Genomic DNA, 23893 nt, shown 5'->3' with positions numbered 1-23893 from the left:
AGCTAAAAGAGAGAGAATATTGGGCTTAGATTCACCAGGCAGCCACAAACACAACTCCAAATTAATAAAATTAATGAAAAGTTTGCCAACAAGTTTGCCGTATCAACTTAAAAGTTGATATGTCAAAACGTGTGTCTGCTGTCCCCAAGTGGCCAAAAAAATCAGTTATTGCAGGTTTAAGTTGGCTTTTACTTGTAATGGAATATTTTTACTTTATTGTATTGGTACTTCTTTCACCACTGATAATGTGACACCAAAAAGAGCATTTCACAGAGAGAGACTGATATATTCAAACACAGAAAGTGACTTTACTCCACCCTGCATTACCTTGGACAAATCCGAGCAAGTCCTCCAAAACCTCTGTAGTTCAGGAAGGAGGAGAGAAAAACTATTAATGCCATGTGTACGTAAGGAAAGGACCTCTCACTCTCATCTTGTCCATCAACACTCTTCTACGGGAGCTACAAACTCTTACTACCTACCCTGTTAACTCTTCAATCACATTAAAGGACAAAGAGGAATAAAGAGAAAGAGAGTTAGATGGGAGAAAGAGTTGAAAGAGAAGAACTGAGTAATGAGCAAACTGAGAGGGGGAAGAGTATTGCACATTCAACTCTTCAACCCCAAGTATTTGGTCGCCCACGCCGTGTCTGTGGCCAGGTTACCGTAGAAACGGGGCATTATGGGACGTCATTATGGTGAGTTGGGTGTGGAGAGAGAGGGGTCTCTCTCTTTCTCTCTCTCTCTCTCTCTCTCTCTCTCTCTCTCTCTCTCTCTCTCTCTCTCTCTCCCTCTCTCTGCCTCCCCTTTGCTTTGTACATCTAAACAGAAAGGGAGTTTCTACAAGAGTGTGTTTTCATGAGGAAGGAGGGCAGAGAAGAATCAAAACTTTGGAGTAACTATCAATCCCTCTTTCCTGTGTGTGTGTGTTCCAGAGGGGAGAGACAGCTCTCCACATGGCAGCGAGGGCAGGACAGTCAAATGTGGTCCGATATCTGATCCAGAATGGAGCACAAGTCGATGCCACAGCCAAGGTAGTGCACATGTGACATTTGACTTCAGACAAAAAATCATCCTTCTAAATAGAAAACACATCGAACCATTCAGCATCAGCCACAACTATTTTGTGTGTGTGTGTGTGTGTATTTTTATGTATGTTTGTTTGAGACAAAGTAACGATATTGTCTCTCAGTGTGTGCCTGAGTGTGTGTTTCTATGTGAGAGCGTGGTTTTGTCTTTGCACGTGTCTAATTACTGAGTGACTACAGTGCACAAACATTCCTCTTGTTTCCAATTTGAGGGTTTGTCTTCCTGTTCTCATTGTAAGAGAAACACTTTTTGTAGGGAAACTGTTGTGACATAATGATAGAAATAAATTACTTTGTTGTGCAGATATACTAATATTTGTATTAATTTTAAAGCAACAAGCATGTACATTTTTCTTTTCTTAGAATTTAGACCTATTCTGTAAAAAAGAGTCTTTTTTAAATAAGACACTAGCAAAGCCACTACTCATTATATCAGATACAATTTTCATTCTAAGTTGCGTGAATAGTGTAAATTGAAGGCTTCTCGGATTTAAATCCTATTCAAAATGCACAAAAACTACGAAAATTGCTTTGGCTTTTAGTACAAAGCTCAACATAGCAATTAAGAAGCTGAACACATAAACCCAGTGAGATTTCTTTCTTAGCTGCTGTGTTGTCTTCGTATCAATTAAAAATGTTTGTTTGGTTGTTGTCACCAGGACGACCAGACTCCGCTGCACATCTCAAGCCGTCTTGGTAAACAAGACATTGTCCACCAGCTGCTGGCAAACGGAGCATGCCCAGATGCCACGACCACCTCCGGATACACACCCTTACACCTGGCCGCCAGGGAGGGACACAGAGATGTGGCTTCATCGCTGCTGGACCAAGGAGCTAGTCTGGACATTATTACCAAGGTAAATATCACACACAGACACACACACACAATAAAATCTTATGTGTGGAGACGAATATTTCTTGGACATTGGTTGTTTTGATAGCTGAAGGTTGATAACGCATGTTCATTGACCAACAGATGCACACAAACATACAGTTGGCAAGCAAGAGGATTACTGTTACAGCTACACACACACACACACACACACACACACACACACAGGAACAGAGTGACTAGACACCCACTGGTCCAAAACAACCTGATTCATTTTAAGGGTGATTTACCTGTAGTGTAGAAAAAGATGGAGTAAAAACAAGGGAGAAATACCCTCAAAGATACAAAACGACAACATAGGAAAGACAAAGAATAGAAAGGAAAATAATATTGAGTAACTGGAACTCCCATCAAAGTGACAGACTGTTTTTATGGCAGAAGAATCCAAAAAGCATTGGGGCAGTGCTAATTCTACTGTGAAGTGACTGAATCTGACTGCTGTATCAGCAGTGAGTGCTGAGTGGTCTGGCTTCCAAATGACCTGGTAGTTAACAGTTGTAGATCTGCTACAGGAGACTGTTGCTCCACCTTAAGGGACTCCAGGATTGAGGAACAGAAGACTCAGGTCAGAATAACTTCTCTAGAGTCTGAAAACACTGTTCCAGGAGAGGTTTTTTTTCTTGCATTACTCATGTCATAACATCCATTTAAACTGCAGTAGAGCGTTTAATGGGCACAGTTTCGACACAGAGGAAAGTCCCTAAACTCTAAATACAGTCAAACAGATGAGATGTTTCCAGGTCATTTTCAGCCATGACTGGATATTGGCAAAAACAAAGGAAGGAACAAGCTCTATGTGTTGCCTTTATATTAAATCTATTGAGGTCCTTTTTATGATTGCCACAAGCCAGGAGCCATAGAATTTAATTTAAGTCTTTGTCATAATTTCATGCAATTAGGACAAAGACTCACAAATTTCATTCTTCTATTTTTCTCTTTGTTAAATCATCAACACTTGTGTATTAGTTGTAACTGTGTGAAAGTAGACAGCTGCTAATTAGGCTTGCACAATATGAGGAAAACCTGCAATGTGCGATAACATTATTCAATATTACGATGACAATATGACTTAGGATTAATATTGAAGTGTGCATATCAGCTATACAGTTCCTGTGTCAGCCAGGGTGTCTTTAAATTCAGAACAGGATTAGAATTGAATATAAGTCACTATATAAACTCAATAATATCTCACTGGAAACAAATCTAAAATGTCAATAAAATCAATCATATTCTTGACATCAAAATAACAATAAAGAGCAAAGTTTAGAAAGAATGAAAAACACAGACATCAATCAGTATCAGTCCTTCCTCCTGCCCTCTGTCCTCCTCCCTCTGCTGCTGCTGTGATTCACTGCCTGCAGGTACCGCTGGTAGAAAGAGGAGGGGCTGGTTTGCTAAGTTTACAAGATTTTGCCAAATTTTAAGGTACGTGGCAAACTAAGCTAAACAGTTAGACTACATACAGAAAGCTAAGTTTTAGCTTGTTTGTAGCAATTCGCTATTAGCTGAGCTAGCACGCTGTGCTTGTGTAAAACACAGCGTGGTAGATGGTGGATGAGAGACTGCAGACAGAGCAGATTAAAATATCACTTTCTACATGCTTGTTTAACAGGTGTATTGATAAAGTATTAGCTTTTTACTTGCGAAGGTCTTACTTACAGTAACGAGCAGTAGTTGTCCTCAACTCAAGTAATCTTCAACTTATCTTCACTTCACTGTCTCCACCATGGCCTTTCTTCTCTACTGTCCACTGACTTTGCTCTGTGTGTGTCTGTGTGTGTGTATGTGTAGGTGCCCAGCCCTCCTTAGCATGTTAGCATGCTAAACCAGGTGTGTATTCATGCATCTGGGCATGCTCTGTTTGCCAGCAATGTCTTGCTTACCAAGACGTCTTGAGATGTGCAGCAGAGTCTGGTCGTCCTTATGACATTTGGTCATAAGCCAAAGTATTGGACAAATTGGAATTTTGGGGCTCGAGGGGGCTGGAATGTTTTTAGCAAATTTCATGGAAGGATCAACAAAGTCATTAGGATTCATCATCTTGGAACAATGAATGTCTGTACGAAATTTTATGCCAATCTGTCCAGTAGATGTGGAGATGTTTTACAGAATAAGTGAAAACTTTGACCTACTGGTGGTGCTAGAGGAAAAGTCAGAGGATCACCAAAGTCAATAGGATTCATCCTCTCAGATGAATGTCTGGACGAAATGGTGTGCCAATCTGCGACATGATTTTGCTGCCATGTGACACAAAATGATCCTAACATACTAATGTACTGTACTGTACTGTACTGTACAGTCTGGATTCTGTCAAGTCCCATAACTATCAGTCAGCTCTCTGTTTGCAAGCATACACAGACGAGCACATACATTATACACGTGTGCAAACACACACAGAGCTGGGTCTATCTGGACAGAGTTGGTTTTGAACCACGGTAACAGATATTTGTTGCCTCATAGCTGAAGAATATGATGCAACACAACACACATCCTCTTTCCACACCCTGAGCTCTTATTTTGTTTAATAATTTTTAAGCACCAAATAATCAGTTTCTCATGTTGCCATGACATGCAAATTACTCAATTATAAGTGATTAAACTCATATGGTTTTGTGGAGCAAAGGTTTTGTTGTACCATAGTACAACTCAGATTAGATTTTGTTATAAATTTTGGTTGCAAATAAAACAAAATTCATGCTGTTTACCAGAGACAGAGATATCGATTGGAATAGTATTCATATATCCACTTGAATGGATCTAACATTAAGAAGGTTACTGAGTATAAATATCTTGGCATCTGGCTTGATGAGAAATTTACATTTAAATACCATATAGACAATCTTGTCATCAAACTTTTACAGAAACAGAACCAGCATCAGTAGAAAGAGGATTGTTGAGGCAGTTTTTCTATCAGTTTTGGATTTTTGAGATGTAATTTATAGAAATGCTGCTCCTGCCACTCTGGACACGGCCTATCATTCTACCCCATTACTGGTGATAGCTACAGTACCCAGCATTGTATCCTGTATAATAAGGTGGGTTGGTCTGTGTTTGTCCTATTTATTTTAACTTGTATGTAACTCGACATCATTGCAAATGAGGGCAACCTCAATGGTTCATCGAGTTTAAATAAAGGTTTGAAAATATTCTTTTCTGTTGTTGTGTGTCTGCAGAAGGGCTTCTCTCCTTTGCATGTGGCTGCAAAGTACGGGAAGATCGAGGTCGCCAACCTGCTGCTGCAGAAAAACGCTCCGTCTGATGCTGCAGGGAAGGTAACGCATGTTTAAGCACTGGTGTGTGAAATGATGATTTAAGAGAGACAAGAAGAGACGAGTGTGTGAACTCCCACATAAACAACAGGGCGCAGCATTTGTCCTCATTCTTATATGCCACTCACACACGCACACTATCACATGTGCTGTCTACGTGTTTGTTTTGTAGCTGCACTCATGGTATTCTCTTTATCGCCTCTACTCATACTGCACTATACTGTATGTACTGTATATCACCATCTTACAATGTTTGTGTGTGTGTTCAGAGTGGACTAACTCCACTGCATGTGGCAGCACACTATGATAACCAGAAGGTGGCGCTGCTCTTGCTCAACCAGGGAGCTTCACCGCATGCTGCTGCAAAGGTAAGAGTCAGTCAAAGTGAGTGTGTCAAGGGAATCGAACGTTCCTTAATGCATTAATGCACCAAAACCTCTCTTTCTCTCTTTGGCTCTGGGTGAAAGCAGGCTGACCTAGTTTCAGTCACCCACATAGTGAACCGGCTGAGCGAAGCATTGTGATAGGCTGGCTGGATGTCACTTTCACTCTAACAGCATCTATCCAGAAAGAGCTGCTTCTGAAATTACTTAGGCCCCAATAACTTTTACTCCCTGATGGAATATTGAATAAGTCAGTGTTTTCAGGCCCTAGACATACAAGATATTTAGCAAATATTTTTAAGCAAATAACTTTAGGTCCTGGACATAAACTGTTAGACTGTAACAGTGCTTAAAATAAGTGCTTAAAGTATTGTGCTACGCCCCATATATATATGTATATAAAATGTGTTAATTAATGAGCTTTAGAGGTATTGCTAGGTGAATTTTGGTACCTTTGGACAAAGCCAGGCTAGCTGTTTCCCCCTGCTTCCAGTCTTTGTGCTAAGCTAAGCTAACCGTCTCCTTAGCTTCATATTTAACGTACAGATATGAGAGTGGTATCGATCTTCTCATCCAATTCTCAAATAAACAACACAGACTTTTGTAAAGGGATAACACAATATGATGATATCGTCACAGTGCAATTCCACAGAACGTTGATAGACGATAATATTAAAATATAACCCAGCCCTAACAGATAACACTTACTTTGTGATTCTTTTTAGTGGCAAACAAGTGACAATAATATGTTCTCTCAAATGAGCTATAACTGTCTAACAGGATTATAATACAATTCTTCATGACAGTAAAAAGCCAGTATGCATTCTTCTTATAACTTGTACATGTTTTTGTTGAAAATGCACATAACACATGATACTTTATGAATTGAGCAAGTGCTATTTTGTTTAAATTTAAACTAATTGAGAGTTAGATTCAGAATATTCCAGATTTTGTCTAACTGAATTTGATTTTGACTTGACTGTATGTGAGTGGATGATGGTAAGAAAAAAGAGAATAACATGTGAACAAAGAAACAATCCTCTATGTTTCTTTGTACCCAGAACGGCTACACACCACTCCACATTGCAGCTAAGAAGAATCAGATGGAGATAGCCACCACGTTACTGGAGTACGGTGCCTCCACCAACACAGTAACACGCCAGGGAATCACGCCTTTGCACCTCGCAGCACAGGAAGGCAACGTGGACATAGTGACACTGCTGCTGGCTCGAGACGCTCCCATAAACATGGGTAATAAGGTACGAGCTCTGTGTGTAAAAACTGCCATTGCTACAGATGTTTGACTCTGTATACCAGTGTGTGTGTGTGTCTTACAGGCAGACATGGTACTCATAAAATTAGAGTAATTATTACATTATTTAATATTTAGTGTTTATGTGTGAATTATAAACTTGTGTTTAATGGCCAGGGCCTTATTTAAAAAATGAGACTGTGGGTTTCTGATAGTTTCTGGTATGGGTGTGTCAGCTTCTATTCTCTTGTAATTGGTCACTATAATGCACAGACATGTCATCGTGCTTGGAGCAAGCTTTATTTCTCTACCTTTGGATTATATTGTGCTATATTCAACACCTTTCTATCCTTCTGTCTCTCTCTGTCTATATATTTAACTGTGTCTTGTTTTTCTTTCGCTCTGTCTATATATTTAATTCTGTCTCTGTATTTAACTCTGTATATTTAACTTCCCTGTCTCTGTCTGTCTGTCCTCAGTCCGGTCTGACTCCGCTCCACCTGGCTGCCCAGGAGGATAAAGTCAATGTTGCTGAGGTCTTAGTCAACCAGGGAGCTACTATAGATCCTGAGACCAAGGTAATACTACTTGTGTCTTCTTATCCTTTTGCTCAAGTGATTATCGTTTAAAGGTCCAGTGTGTAACATTTAGGAGGAGCTATTGGCAGAAATGGAATATAATATTTATAAGTATGAAAATAAGAATCGTTGTGTTTTCATTACCTTAGAATAAGCCGTTTTTATCTACATATGGAGCGGGTCCCCTTCCATGGAGGTCGCCATGTTGCACCCCCATGTTTCTACAGTAGCCCACAACAAACAAGCCAAACACTGGCTCTAGATAGGGCCGTCTGCGGCCACCTTAGTTACACGCTTGGAAGGGGAGGGTGATGCGAGCAGTATTCAAATGGTTGCTAACCCTAACCCTTCAATTTCACCACTAGATGCCATTAAATCCTACACACTGGACCTTTAAGTCATTTATGAAGCAAAAATGCCAAGTATCCACTGGTTCCACTACTTCTACTTTTCTCTGTTTTATACCATTGTAAAATTGAATATCTTTGGGTTTTGGACTGTGGGTTGAACAAAACAAGTGTGCCGTATTTCCGGTATTTGCCACAGTGCCCATGTGGCTGTTAAGACTGCCAGCACGTGGAAGTTTATCAGAGCTCACCGTTACACGCTTGACATCCTGTCACTCATGCAAATACAAATACTGCACATGGCAAAATCGAGCTCAGATGATTTGTTGGAACAAGTAAGTAGGATTAACCATACAGTATTACAGTTACAGTCAGACGACATTCAGGAGCTGAGAGGAGTAATACAGTTAACAAAGCTATACATAAAAAAGACATGACATGATATTATTTTGAATGGTTTCTGTCTGATAACACAAAGACAGAACATATTTCTCAAAATCTTTGATAAAAGGATATGTTATTAAATATTTATCTTGACAGTGTCAGATATGCGGTATTATTCTTATCAGTTTAGTGCTCAAGACTGCAAGTGTGGATATTAGCATAGACCCTTTGTCACAATTTTATAGACCCTAGTTTAGATGAATGTAAATTAGGTCACAGGACAAACAAGTTCTCAGGCCTTGCAGGGATCAAAGTTATCCTCTCCATGCTCATCATACTGTCTTATCATTTCATAAAACAAATTACATATTTAAGTTACACATTTGAAGTAGACAAAGAAGAGACGGTGTAGTCCCTCATTCGTCCAGGAGTGTTATATCGTAGAAAAGGTTTCAGCTGTAGTCATCTGGACACTGTTTTTAGAATTAAGATGTTTCGGCTCCCATCCGGAAGTCATTCTCAATTGAGAATGACTTCCGGATGACTACGGCTGAAACCTTTTCTACGATAGACAAAGAAGAGGCAATACTATTAACAATGGCCGGATGATCATCTCTTTGCTAATCACATTTTGCAAATGATTTTCTGTATCATCAGCTGGGATACACTCCTCTCCATGTGGCCTGTCACTATGGCAACGTGAAGATGGTCAATTTCCTGCTGAAAAATCAGGCGAAGGTCAATGCTAAGACAAAGGTAACCATTTAGTGTGTGTGTGTGTGTGTGTGTGTGTGTGTGTGTGTGTGTGTGTGTGTGTGTGTGTGTGTTTTGTCTGTGTGCAGAAGAGTATTGAGCAATTCAATATTTTTCATACAGTATATATTCATTGTATGTCACTGATTGTTTGTGTCAGTGGGTGTAGAATAAATGTATTTTGTTTGCTGTGTGAGTGTTTTCTAACTCTGACCTTTCTCTCTTTTCCCTCCTCTGCAGAACGGTTACACACCTCTTCATCAGGCTGCACAGCAGGGACACACACACATCATCAACTTGCTGCTACATCATGGAGCATCACCCAACGAACTCACAGCTGTTAGTACACACAGACTCAGGCGAATACTATAATATACACTCCAAACATTTTAAGTTTGATTCTGGCTCATAAACTTTGTAGCTTGCAATCTGTTCTTTATCTCCAAATTCTTGTGAACAGTGAATAAGATGTGAAATAGCTTTGATAATTAAAGTTTTAGTGCACACGAAGAAGAGCAGTAGTTTTGATTTCCTGATACTGTTTCAAACCTATCACTCACCTCTTTTATTTTTTTATTTTTTGTCCAGAATGGGAACAGTGCTCTGTCCATTGCCAGGAGGCTCGGCTACATCTCTGTAGTTGACACACTCAAAGTGGTCACAGAGGAAACTCTTACCACTCAGGTGCGTATTTGTTTCTGAGAGAGTGTGTTTAAACATAACGTGTAGGCCTGGTTGACTGAAATGTATAGTTTCCCAAATCCTTCCTTTTTATGATATAAAACAATGGCTGCCTAGTGAACTCTAGCCTGAATTCTTTTAAAACACAACAGACTGAAAAAATTCCACATGCACTTACCATAAACTCTCAAATAGCAGCCATGGTCATTATTCAATACAGGTTTACATTAAAGCCAGGCCTTTATTCCTACTTTTCACATATATTATCATATTTTAGTAAAACATCTGCTTATTTTCTTATCTGCTCTCTAATTTTCTGTTGACGCTTTGCTGTTATTAAAACTCAACACTTCCTCCATGTTTACCTGATATCTTGATAAATTCGGCATAATGTACATGCTCACTACTCTGCTGCTTTGAGTTTCTCTTTTTAGCAGAAACAATCACTAATTAATTGCAGTCGGTTCTAAGTTAAGCTGGTGTCAATGATACTCAAGACTTCCTGCAATAATGTTTCACATTAAAAGCATTCCAGTGGCTCAAAGGGCACAATCCACCTCTTACCTGGTAGGTTCTTAATGTGAAACATCTGCAGGAAGTGTTGAATTTTATTTCTTGTTAGCTTAACGCTGATCAACAAAAACGGCCAAGTAGAAACAATTGGAAGTAATGAATGAAAGCCGTTTTAAAAAGGGAAACATGTAAACTTGAAAGTTATACAAACTGATTCAGTATTGTGGAAATTTACAATGTAAGCCATTAAAGTACAGGTTATTCCACTCTCCCCTCTTTGTTTTTTCCCAAGCCTTGATTTGTTCATGCTGGCCATTATGGGAATAAATGCTTTAATTTAAGACTTCTCTGTAATAATTTTGGTGGTGGTAAACACTGAAAATTCACATCAACACCTTATTAAGAACATATGTTTGTTTAACAGACTGTGATAGAGAAGCACAAGATGAATGTTCCCGAGACAATGAACGAGGTGCTGGACATGTCCGATGATGAAGGTAAGGATTCACTTTACAGCTTTATCTTACAGCTTTGTGTTGTGTAAATCTCTATTACTGTAAATCCATCAAAACAGTTCGCCCAATACAACCTGACCTCAGTCACAAAATCCTGGCGAGACACGCCAAAGTCTATAAAATCCCACTTTGAGTCATATTTGGCTTTTGGGCTTGAATAGGATGAGATCCCAGTGCTGGTCCCTTGGTCGCTAAATTTCCCCATTGTTGTCAAGGAAACAGTTATTTTGTTGTTGCTGCTGAGTAATTCAGGTGAAAAAGCCAACATGTTTTTTTTCCATCATTAACTTATGTAATTTTATTCCATCATTTGACATTTTAGTTACAATCATGAGTATGATTTAAGCCTTTATTTCCAAAGTGACATATCCAACCACTGAAAATGTACAATAATCACTTTGTTGTTTTTAATTCTTTCTTTGTCTGTGATTTTTTTTAATGGATATGATTTATCCATATTTTTGGTTCCCGTTTTTCTCTCTAACCCTCTCCTCCATCCCAATCACACAGTTTGTAAAGCCAATGTCCCCGAAATGATCACAGAGGACTATATATCTGATGTGGAAGAAGGTATTTTTCATCTTTCTTCATTTTTTTGTTATTTAAATCCTCACTTCTTTTTTTCACTTCTTTCATACACCTTTCTGTATGTCAGTCCTCTGTTCTTAACATTTCCAATCTCTGGTTTCTCATTCATTTTTCATTTAACCCTATTCCAGTGGTGTAAAGATTTATATGTACTTTATTTAATTGAAAGTAGTAAAATACCATCATGGAATTGTGTTCTAGTAAAGATTTCTTTTTCTTAAGTGTATGCACAAACCGTTGTACTGTACATGTGCGATACATCATACTGTACTTGAGTACTTTCTGCTGCTGCTTCCTCCGTTCGACTCTCATGCTGTGTTGTTGTAAAGCCTCCAGTACTTTCATGAGCCGAAATGCAGGGAATATGCCTTTCTCCTGGTTGCCATGCCAACTGTCTGCATATGGCGTTGTGGAGTGTGTAACAGACTTCTTTTCATGGCATGGAGTAGACGGCACACACACTCGACCCTTTGTCTTCGGAAGGCTTGTCAGGGACGCTTCCATTGTAGTTTCACACATTTGGGCCAAAGCAAACATGATGTCAGCTGCTGGAGTGTGTGTGTGTATGTGTGTTTGTGTGTGTATTTACTTTGTGTATCTCTTTTCTCATGGTCTCTAGTATGACTCAAAAGTGGCTGAGCTTGAACTCTATACTGATTGTCCCTAATGATACGCAGACTGGGGGAGGAAAAAAACTAGGAATTGATATGTTGAGATTTTTCAATCAATAGTTTGTTTCATTTTAGCTTGGCTCATTCAGCCCCCTAGTGTTTTTGCTAAACAGTCTGCATTGATGGTAAAGAATGGTAGGCATTCATTTTTAGGTAGTCACATGTTTCTTGCTATCTGCAGTTTCCAGTTTTTGTAGCTGCTAAATGTCAGCAGCCTGCAGAAATCCACATTTCCTCAACACAACTGAATCAGTTTACTTTCCCACAATGGTTAAGTATATGTATGGACCGATATCATGAGATTACCAGGTGTGCCATAGTTTCTACTGGTCAGAGACAACGTCTGCTGCTGCCATTTATATTTAACACAATATATATGCAATATAATGTAACATAGATCTCTATATAGGATGGCAGAATGTTATAATGTATAGGGCTGTCTCATGTATTGCTCTTTGCCTGAATGTTGTAGGTGACTTCACTGTGAGTGTCTTTCTAGTGAACCACACTTGAAGTAGCTGGGGAGAAAACAGAAGACAGAATGGAGAAAAAAAAGAGAAAGTGTGAGCAATGGGATGAGTTGAGAAAGAGAACAGAGGAATGTAAAGAAAAGGAAAAACAGAAAAAAATGGAAAATGTACACAGGCTCTTTAACATCATTAGATAAGCATTTTATATGCAGCCTTATATCTCAGTGACTAATATTCCTGCATTTATGATTTAAAAATACTGAAAATATTCCAAAGGGTTAAAAAAAATCAATGGTTGAAGGTGTATTTCTGCTTTGTTTAAACAGAGATGGATGTTGGAAATATCTGCATCAGCTATTCCTGTAAGTCCAAAAAACGGTGATCTCACTGTAACTAACTCCAATAACCAGTCTGAAGTGGTACAGTTAAACTGATGGAACTAAACTTTCTCTGTGTGTGTGCTTTTGTTGCCATTTATTTAATACTGTATGTTTATGTGCATGTTTGCCCTCACACTGAATTTGTGTGCGAGTTGTTGTTTTTGTTGTAGAGCTTTAGTAGAGCGTCCATCTTTCATTTCTGATCTAAAAATATATGAAGTGTAACTCTAGGCACACAAATACACACACACACACACACACACACACACACACACTCTCTCTCTCTCACAAGCTCACATACCAGATGAGTAACAGCAATGAATAACATCTCCAATAACACGCACAGTCCAAGATCTAAATCAGGACAGCCCACAAACACTGTACAGTCTTTTGTAAACTGTTATGGGCTTTCCAAAGAGTTTTTCTAGAGTTGTAAAGTTAATAAAATCTGAAACATTAATTAACTTAACTGTTTATAAGGCAATAACATAGTTACACATATTTGCTTATATTTGACAACCAAGTTTTCTACTTGTTCCAGTAATTGATGTAGTGCTTAATCATCTGGTTCCAGTGTTGTTTTATAGGCAAAGATCCAAAATCCTTGGCCCTTCATGCCTGTCTTTGGTTTTGACATTTCATATTCTAAATATAACACCTGCTATTTAAAAAAAGAAGAAGCAGTATCATTAATAAGAAGGCAAATGGCAACTGATCAGTATACTGTGACTAAGATAATCTTATATTGATGGTTTACGTTTGGACTCGAGTCAGACTTATGTAAAAAAAAAAAAAAAAAAAAAGGAAAAAAAGAAAAGAGAAACAAAAGGCAACTTGAAACTTGACTTGGACTCGACTGCTCTGAGACTTGACTTACTTGAGACTTTATTCCCTTAAGACTTAACCTGAGACTCGAAAGCAAAAACATTGAAGTTAAGTCTCAATCTTTCACTGTTGCTGGCCAAGTTGCATTGTGGGTAATGTAGGCGCCAGGTTTTGACAAGGAAGAAGAATGCATGGAATAAAAAAGACGATATCTCTGGTTCTCCTGCATCCATTTTGATTCTTTTTTTAAACTGTCTATTGTGAGTCAGTAATGTTATTGGAGTGCAATGCTAAATCAGTGGAGTACTCTTTTAAAAGCTGACTGTGCAAGATGGGAGTAATTAAATCTTAGTTGCAATCTATCTCAATGAATTGAAAGGTTTATTTTTCACATACAAAAGTAATATGTGTAGTGAAATGCAATGTGGCGTGCTCCTAGACTAGTGTGAAAATAGGAATTAGAAAAAAAGGACAAAAATTCTAGAAACTATATGTACACGTAGAGACCAATCAACAACTCACATCAGCCATCTTTATGAACTTTATTAAAAATGTATTTATACATGCCAGTGTAGTATCTACATGTATATGTCTATGGGTGCTTACAATGTCACCAGCGGTCAGTGTATTCTGCTTTTCTTTAATGCCATGTTCCGATTGGTTGGCTCAAAGATATGGGTCGTAGCAGCAGTCACACTTTGAGAATTTGAACCTAAATTTCAGACACTGTCAGAATATTGGCACAGTTTGTTTTTGGTCGCCAAAGCTCTGAATCAGCCGCCTTGTGGATGTGTCTTACAGTGTAATTTAGAACTACCATTTTGGATTAAAGACCATGGATTTCACCACATTTCTCTCACAACTCTCAACTTTCATCTTTGACGGTCCAAAATTGCACAATGGTCTTCACTCCGACAGGCTGAAGACGTGCCCCAAACGGCTTAAAAACAGTTCTGTTAGATGCTGTGAATTGTATTATTTGCCTTATCAAGAATAGTTACACTAGTAAAGACAGACTGACCACATCAGGGTCTGACAGCTGCAAGAACCAATACAAAGACAAGCAGACAGATACTGTTGTGTCAACCCCAGCTGGAGTTGTTTGGGAAATCTTTTTTGGACATATGCAGAGTTATGAATTCCTGCAATCAATGCCAGCTCTAGAGGTGACAAAAAATGTTGTTAGACATGTGAGTTTACACATGGAAGCAGCTGGAGGAGTTAGTTGAAAAGATATAGAGATTGAGAAAGACGAAGACAATGAAGTAATGAGTGAGCATAATGACAGAAAATAATGTGTACTATTTAGTATATAGAGAGATAAACAAGCAGACAGACAGGTAGAGCAAGGAGAAGGGAGAAAAGAAAAAGACTATATAATATAATATATAAATAACCAGCATATAAACCACAAAATATAAAGATCAAGAAATAAAAGAGTTACTGAGAGCAGTGAGGATATATACTGTACTGTACGTACTCCTATGGACGCCACATAGGTAGAGTTTAGATGTTAGACAACTTAGTCTGAGTCACACACCCACTTACTATTTCTGTCCTGCAGTGAGCTCTAGGTGGCTGCTCTGAAACTCACACACACACACACATGCACACACACTGGATAATCCTAGAGCAGGGTGGGTAGGCGGGAGAAAGCTGATCTGTTTGTGTGAGCGCTGGGCTGTGAAAGAGAGATAGACAGTGTGTGCAGGAGAGAGCGACAGAGAGTTGAAGGGAGGTTACAAGTCGAAGAAAGTTAGTTCAGGGTGAAATCCTGCAAACTGGACTGCTGGCTGAATGAAGTGCTTCAAAGCAGGAGGTGAGTTGTGGCTCACTCTGGACGGGTTTGCTGAAATGAGAAGGGGTCCCGGAGAAAGAGTTGGAATGTTGCCAGATGGGATCTGTAAAGTGTGTGTGAATATGTGTGTGAGAGAGAGAAAGTTTCGGGGGAGGGGTGCTGTAGCAGCAGGGGATGAGGGGACAGGAGGGTGGGGCGGGGCTCTCCGGTGCTTTGTGGTTGCTGGAATGCCTTCCTTTTCTTTTTCTTTTGATTTCTCCGCCCGCATGCACTTGCTCCCCTCTCCCTTTTTAACTCCTCCTCTCCTCCCTTCTCTGTTTCAACTCTGCGGTCACCGGTTCATCAGTAGGCTAGGAACTACAGTACCTCTGAGGGGAAATCATGCTGCTAACTGTTTTCCTGCTAGGCCTGTAACGTATGTTTCAACTCTTCAACCACTTTTTAATAGCTTGATGATTTGTTTGCTGTGATGACATGGGATCCTGCTGTGTTGGAAGTGTTTTTATTTACCTTAACTGGAAACATTGTCCTTTACATGAGTCTGTGGTCAGTGAAACTTGCTCAAAAACTACATGACCTTAACTTTATTTAGATATAAAGCTGTTAAACTGCTGTTATTGCCATTACTGTTAGCTCACTAAACTAACCTGACATAAAAAGTTACTGACAGCAGCATTATTTGTTCTTCACAAGCTTTCCTGTTAACATTTTTTTGTGATCTGGGGACTGAGACAAAAAGCCTTTAGTGACAGCAAGAGTTTTGTTTGTGTGTGTTTGTTGGACCAAAGCTGAACTGGAAAACAGCCTCTGGGCAGAGGTTGCATTGATCCGTCTAAAAGAGCTGCTCTGTTGGTCTGATGGTCTGCATGGATGACAAAACAAGAAACACAGAGAGAAGCCAAAATTTCAAATTTGCATTCATAAAATTTCCCAGTTTTACACTAGGCAGCAACCCAGTAAAGCTAGTCTGTCACAGCTAAATCGGGAAGATCTCAGATGAAGCAGGATGTGTGTATTGCTCACACCGTGAACCTGGACAGTAGTTATTGAGTGAAAGGAGAGCTTTACTCATTCATTCTCTGAAGGCCTACACTTAGTTCCCTCACCAGTCCAGAGTTTTGAACTGACAACGTTTTGGTCACACACCTGCTGCACACACTCATAAAAACATGGAAAGACAATTTATGTTTTCTTTCTGTAACTTTTTGTCGGCTCCGTGTGTTTTCAACCGACAGGTGATGATGCAATGACGGGGGACACAGACAAATATCTGGCCCCCCAGGACCTGCGGGAGCTGGGCGACGACTCGCTCCCTCAGGAGGGCTACATGGGCTTCAGCGTTGGTGCGCGGTCACAGAGGTAAGACAACCCAGTCGATAATCAATATTATGACTAATTCTAAGTTTGTTAAGGTAAATGTAGCCTTTCAATATCAATTGTTATGACATTACAGCTGTCACAAAATGAGATGATTGTCAGTGACCTCTGAAGAATACATGTGAGATTTGTAAAGGCCCAGTCACTGGCTCGCAGGGTTCAACTTTGGTGAACTTTGACACACAAATCACACCGTTGACCAGTCGGAAACCATCTTGACAGTTCTGAGCTTTAAGCATGGATGTATTATTAGAACTGAATACCGGACCCAAAGATGGCGGACCCCAAGATGGCGCCTGTTCATTCAAATGAGAATTGCTCGCCTGGCGCATATGCCAAAAAAGTTTTCTAGCTTCCGGGTTTACTTCTGGGGTATATGGCCCACTGAATATGCACAAAAGTGTTTCTCCCGCTGGCTCCACCTGCGAGTTCCCGCTCAGCCCATAGACTTTACATTGTGATGATGTCAGAGATTTTTAAATGGCTGTTTCTCGACTCGAGGAAAGTTTTACAAATATAAAACCTGTCCTGTCAACAGTTTTACAGACATCTCTTTTATAACGATGGCCTATGGGGAAAATGCTTTTTGGGCCACAGGGGAATTTCCCACTGAAATACAGCAAGTGGCCACTGGAAAAAATTGGAAGAAAGGCTGAGCAGCGGCGCCATATCCAGGTCTTATTATACTTCCATGATATTAAGGGAACAGAGAGACAAAGAGTCCAAAATGGAGGAAGCTATATTGTAATTGTAGCTTGTTAGCTGACTAGCACTAGCATGTTTCCAGCTGGATAGTTTGTAAGCAGTTATCTCGCTAGCTACAGTAGCAAATAGCCCTGCGAGTAGTGTCTACAACTTTGTTAAAGATGTGGTGTGGATGACTTTTGCTGTGCCACTTTCTGGCGTGACTGGGTCTTAAAGGAAATTGCACATGATACAGTACAAAACAGGAAACTGACCACTTCTCTTTTTGTTCAAAAATAGAGGAAACCTTTTACCAAAGAAGCAAAGTGCTCTCTTAGACAGGAAGCTAATGGAAATGTATGGAAATTGTGTTCTTTTTTATTGCTGGCCCTTGGTAGACATTCCCACCATGGTCTCCTCTGTTTATGGTAATTACAGTATAGGTATCACAACTAATTTGATTGATACACTGAAGTTTAGACGTGCTGAAGAGTCTATTTCAAAGCTCCAAGAAACAATGATTTCTTGATAATGTCATACAGTGATTAATAAAATGACAGGCTTACGCTGTAGGAACATGAACTAGTCTAACAGCACAAGAAGTCTTGTGAAAGCTCATGATCTAAAAAACTCACAGAGAGCCGTCAGGTGAGAAATTGCAGTTTTTTTTAACAGTTTAATATGAAGTTGTTTCCAGTTTATAAGTAATATCGTAACTGAAATCCATAAAAACGTTCGGTTGAAGTCTATATATGTCATATGGCAATGCGGGTTTACATTATTCTAACTCCTGACAGGCCACACACATACATAGACTTTACCCTCACCAATGGGAGGTCATAGTTCGCTTTCTGTGGCTGTTGAACTGACATAAAATATTGACATTTTTGCAACCCGCTGAAGAGGGAGGGGTTATGGAATATCTGAGCAATGACACACATGGACACTGAGCCACAGGAAATTAGAAACATGTTCGATTCCATGGCCTTGAGCGCTGGGTTACATCAACACACAGTGGTTGAGTGGGGTGGTATATATATGTATGTATGTGTATGTGTGTGTGTGTGTGTGTGTGTTGGAGATCAACCCAAGCTTAGAATTGGTTTAACAAATTGCTGGTCCGCTGTAGGGATGGGTTCAAATCGCTTCCAGTTTAATCAATTTAGGAAGTGAATTATCTACAAAAACAATATTAGTGAGTTGAAAGAAAGTTGTAGTTATGTCATGTATGTTATTTGTTTTTTCAGTGATCACTATAAAACTTTTTTATTAGGTCACTTGAGGGTTTTAACATTGTTACATTATCCTTTTGAACATCAAAAAAAGCAAAACATGTCCTAGTTAACTTTTCTCCTTAAAGCTGCACTAATCAACATTTTAATATGAACAATGCATCAAAAGACTGTCTGTAATGTGAAAAAGGTCACTTGTGGTGATGAACCCTCAGAGAATTATCACTCTGCACTTCCCCTTAGCTCTATGGAGCGTTTTATCATCTTTCAGCTCAATGTTTTGGTTTTAAGGCTGCAACTTTACTGTTTTGGTTCACTCTCACTGCTCTAAGCAAAAAAAGAGAAACCCAACACATTTCCTGATTTGATAATATGTCAATGTGTTTACAGCATTTTCCACTGCGGCCAAAAAAATCTATTAATGCAGATTTTAATTTCTGCATACGCAGGTGGCTTGTGCCTTTTGAATTTTTGGTGAATAACCAGATATTTTCTAATGTAGTTGCTTGATCTTTTGTACTGATGATTCAACAAAGTGCCCAAAATGACATTATCTATGCAGAAAATGAAGGAGAATTTTACATCTGGAACCCTGACTGCATGAAATAACTCCTCCCTCTTCACAACTCTATAGTAAATCTTTGAAATTGAAATCATTGAGTATACATGTGGGGACACTAAGATGAAGCTGCTCTGATACTAGTCAGTAAATTAGGACTTTATAAGATAATTAGTTATAAATTGGACATGTGCTCCAAGTTTCAGTTAGACAGCATGCAGTGATGATGCCAGGCAGGACGACAAGCAGTCAGTCAGTCGGAAGCATCTGGCATCATTCTACCAACCTGCATCTCTGCTCTGGCTTTTCTCCTCTCTGCATCTCTCTATCCACTCCTCTGTTTGTTCATGATCTTTTATTCTCTCCTCATGTCCGTTCTTAATGTTAGTCCCAAAGTCAGGTAAGGCAGAAGGCATGAAGAGTCCTCCCTACACCTCCCCCACCAGCTCCCCATCCCACCCATTTAACCCCTTTCCCTCCCCTCACACCCCCCAGACTCCAGTCACTCTCAATATCATGACTTTGTGGTCCAATGTAATACATATTTACTGTGTTTGTTTGATTACTAACTTAATGATTTTGACCAGTTTTTATGTTTTTTTAACACTGTTGTATGTTGACATCAGGCACTGTGTTTTGTAATGTGGTTCACTTGTGTGATCTTAATGTCTGATTTCTTATTTTCAGTTGAAAACAGTTCTGCTGTGTTCCTTGCTTGTAGAGAACGGCCTGTTGTGTTTACTTTTGTTTTTGATTGTGGTCACTGTATCATTAATGCCTTGGTCTTTGTGGGATAGCCACAAAGGTGGAGCTTTGCATCATTTTTGGTTTGTGTGGAGTATTCCTTCATCAAGCTTCCAGGGACCTGAACTGATATATCTGTAGGCAATAGCTATTGCCTTCATCAGTTTGGTGTCATATAGTTACCACAAATACTGGACAGTGCAGAATAATCTCACTGTATGTTGTCAAGCACGGTTGAGAAAGATATGTACATTTCATACAAAAATGTACATTTACATTTACACACGATGTTCATCATACAGCAGGATGGAATTTTATGTTTTGCCAACAACAGACTATCATTAAAACTATTTTAACAGAGCAGTTGTAATTTTTTTAATGTTTTGTTTTTGCATATAACAGATGAACACAAACCTGAATTTGTAATCTAATCGATAGTTGGTATTACAAAGACATAAGTTCAGCAAGTTTTAGATTATGACTGTTACTTTTAAATATCATAATATGTTGTACCTTTTCCTTACATGGAAGCTAAGAGTGGCCATGGTTGCAATTTGTTTTATCTCAGGATAATTTATGGAAGATTTAAAATGCTTAAATTAAACAAATCAAACCAAGAAGTGAAGAACTGAAATACAATACACATTGTTATACATATTTCCTTTTTGTGTATGCATTTACTGTGCTATAAATAAATGAAAAACATGTTAAAAGGACAATTATTTAGCATTTTGTGTTTTATAACTGAATTAATTGTTTTTCATGCCACGTTAAAATAATAATTGGATTAAATAATATATATTGCAACCACGGGCTCCCTTGGCTTCCATTGACATTTCAGAATTAGAGTTGTGTTTTTCCATGTTGTGCTGAAGAGCAGTTCCTCTGAGCACAGGCTAATTGATTCACAGCAGTTTACTTGTGTAGAGCAAATAGCAATGTTGTAATTGCGGTTGAGATGTTGCAGGCAAACATTCATCGTATGTCATTGCTCAGGAATGCTCTTTTATTTGCCTCATAAAAGTCTCTCTCAAAGCTTCATCACAAACAACATCACAGCACACAGTCACTGACAAATGTATTGGGATAGAAACTTAATCTTTCAAACAATCTACAGTTTAATGTGGGTGTATTGTCAAAAGATGGGTATGAGACAAAATTACAGCATAATTATCTGCAATTTTTTCATTATGACAGCCAATACCAGCTTCCTGCCCTAGCACTATGTCCATTGTCCATCATACAGTAATCTGCTTAACTTTCATAAGCTACTCTGCTTCCCTCAGTTTTGTAGCGCATTCGAATTGTGCGCTGGTTCGGTGTGAATAACCCAGTCACTAAGAGTTGAAGAGGTTAAAAAAGTTGGAATTGTCAGAACAGGTATAGACAATATAGTGATTGTTGTAACAAACCCACGTTTTTACACAAAACATGTTTTTTTTGCTCTTTACATTCACCATCGAAAAGGTATTATTTGGAAAATCAGCCAGCACTGACAACTGCATTTGCATCTGGATTTCTACACTTTAGTTTCTTGAGATGTTTTTGTTGCCTCAGACTTAGTAGCCTTTGCACACACATCATTTCTTTCTAGCTCTGGGTTTTGTCTTGGAAACACTTGAAATCCCTCTCTAAGAGCGTCCTTTCTTGCCTTGTAGTTGTTGTTGTCACTGGTGGCATACAGTCAGGTTCCTGGAAGCTGCATGCATTTAATGTGTTTATGTTTGTTTTTTCTGTTCACTTTCATATCCCTTACACCCAATCCCCCTCCCAACTCCTCCTCCTCCTCTTCCTCCTCCTCCTCACCTCCGCTCTCTATCATTGTGACTGTTGTCTTGGTAATCCGTGACTTCTACGGCAACCACACCAAGCCTGCGTTCCTTCAGTTCTGATAGGTCCAACACGCTGAACCGGAGCTCATTCACACGGGACAGCATGATGATAGAGGAGATGCTGGCACCCAATAAGGAGATGGTACGTACACTGACTGGACGGTTAGGTGCACGTGCTTTGTCTCTTTTTGTCTTTTTGTGTCTCTTTGTGGCTCTTGCTGGCTTCTGTCCCTATTTCTTTCTCAGTAATCCGCAGGTCATTAACTTCACGAGAGAAACAGTTCTGTCTCCAAATGTGCCAAGCTGTCTTGGTGCTGTGCCAAAAGCCAGACTATTCACCAATCCTCTTACACCTGAGTTGGTGTTGACATAAAGACAACCAATCCCGTTACATTTTACTGAAAGAGGAAATGAGATTAGTGGTTAGTGCTGCTATCTAAGATTATTGTGATGACCCACTTAACTTTAAAGATGCAGCAAAATGGCACTTAAGGTAAAGTGGGATTACAGGTGAAACTTATCGTACAATACATCCCAAGAGCCAAAAGACTTGACTCTTTTACCACCAGGTCTGCCATCAGTAGACTTTTTCCTCCGTCAAAAACCTTGTGAATCAGAGTTTTATTAAATTACATAACAAAGATTATTTTTGCTAGAAACGGTGAGATGAGATGTATATATGCCGTGTTTATAAGCATCATAATAAAAATGTATTTGTTTTCGTCTTCTCATCATCTTTGGATATACAGTATCAGTTCATGATTCAAATGTAGATTTGGCTGAAGCCTCTTGCTTAGGTAGTGGTTGTAGTTTCTTAAAACCAACTGCCTGGTTTGCTTTTCAAACAAGTAACTAAACTAGAAAATTTCCCAGCTTTAGAAGCAAAGACAGGATCAACTTTGTATGTGGACAGGGCTGGGTATGGTTAGAAAATGTACAACGTAATTTTCAAAGTGATGCTTGAGTTTTGCTGCTGATACCATACCAATACCTTTTTTGGTTCCTTATTTTGGGGAATATAAACATGTTTTTTCATTTAATAAAATATGTCAAACTTCTCAATGCATCAGCATCATTAAACGGTACTGCAGCTTTTTAGATTTGTGAGGGAGAGATTAGACAAAAGCATTGTAAAATTCGATAGAGCAGAGACCAAGATATCCTCATTTGTAGGCCCTAAAACAGGTCCAAAAAACTCCAAAACTAGTTCCAAAAACACTGCATCTTACACTTCCCATAATGCAACTTGATAGTGTCTTTTATTACACCTTACCAAACTGGTAAATGCCCAGGTCTTTGTAGCTCCATGCACCCAGCTTATAACTCAAAAACAACTGTTTTCGAGGGGCTCTAGTACTAACCATGACTAGTAAACTGACCTTCATATGTAAAATAATAATATAATAATAATAAAACTTTATTTATAGAGCACTTATCAAAACAAAGTACAAAGTGCTTCACAACAAGAGAAATAAAATATCACAGTGGAGTGCCCCTTTACACTCGACCACGAAAGCCTCTGAGAAATGAATATACTGAAACATTTTCCATTTGAAAGCAGTGAGACAGAGAACTTTGTGTGGTCAAAGTATTGCTGTGTCTCTATGGGCTAAACAAGAACCATTGTTAGCGAGGAGTGTGGACATGCTCTTCTATGCATGCTAATGTGTAACAGACAGTGCTGCTACAATGTGACACAATGCAGTGATTTGAAGAGTACTTCAGAGTAACATGATTATATGATTTGTGAATGGAAGCTGCTAAATAACAGCCCGTCTCCTCTCACGCTGCTCCAGATGCTCTGTAAGGAAAAGTCTTTCATTGTAGAGCAACACAATAAGGTAGATGTTCAAGTCATCATGGACTCATTCTGTCAGTGCATGTGAGAATATGTCAATCAGACTTTATTGTCATTTGTTTTATGTAGCATATTTGTTTAAATTCAGTTATTCCATCATCAGTTCAGTTGTTACCATGCACAACGTATTTCAGAGCATGTATATATACATGTGTGTGTATATATATGTGTGTATATATATATATATATATATATATATATATATATATATTCATCATTT

The 23893-nt window shown here is 39.0% G+C and overlaps 1 protein-coding gene across 50 annotated transcripts in view; it reads left to right on the top strand.

Annotated features, from left to right (window-relative positions):
• The window catches only part of LOC122867843 (ankyrin-3-like), a 167595-nt gene that overhangs the window by 103426 nt on the left and 40276 nt on the right, over positions 1–23893 (top strand). For 20 of the 50 annotated variants that reach the window (XM_044179149.1, XM_044179143.1, XM_044179170.1 and 17 more), the window contains exons 14-29: positions 936–1034; positions 1748–1945; positions 5154–5252; positions 5519–5617; positions 6694–6891; positions 7364–7462; positions 8851–8949; positions 9187–9285; positions 9535–9630; positions 10565–10637; positions 11166–11225; positions 12711–12746; positions 16623–16746; positions 19628–19639; positions 21855–21957; positions 23612–23656. In XM_044179149.1, the coding sequence (XP_044035084.1) occupies positions 936–1034; positions 1748–1945; positions 5154–5252; positions 5519–5617; positions 6694–6891; positions 7364–7462; positions 8851–8949; positions 9187–9285; positions 9535–9630; positions 10565–10637; positions 11166–11225; positions 12711–12746; positions 16623–16746; positions 19628–19639; positions 21855–21957; positions 23612–23656 (1539 nt within the window). The other 30 variants (XM_044179152.1, XM_044179144.1, XM_044179183.1 and 27 more) reach the window with 22 other exon arrangements.

This window comes from Siniperca chuatsi, linkage group LG20 (assembly GCF_020085105.1).
Source record: "Siniperca chuatsi isolate FFG_IHB_CAS linkage group LG20, ASM2008510v1, whole genome shotgun sequence".
Classification (NCBI taxonomy): Eukaryota; Metazoa; Chordata; class Actinopteri; order Centrarchiformes; family Sinipercidae; genus Siniperca; species Siniperca chuatsi.
Note: the sequence above shows the minus strand (reverse complement) of the source record. Positions and strands in the feature narration are given on the sequence as shown.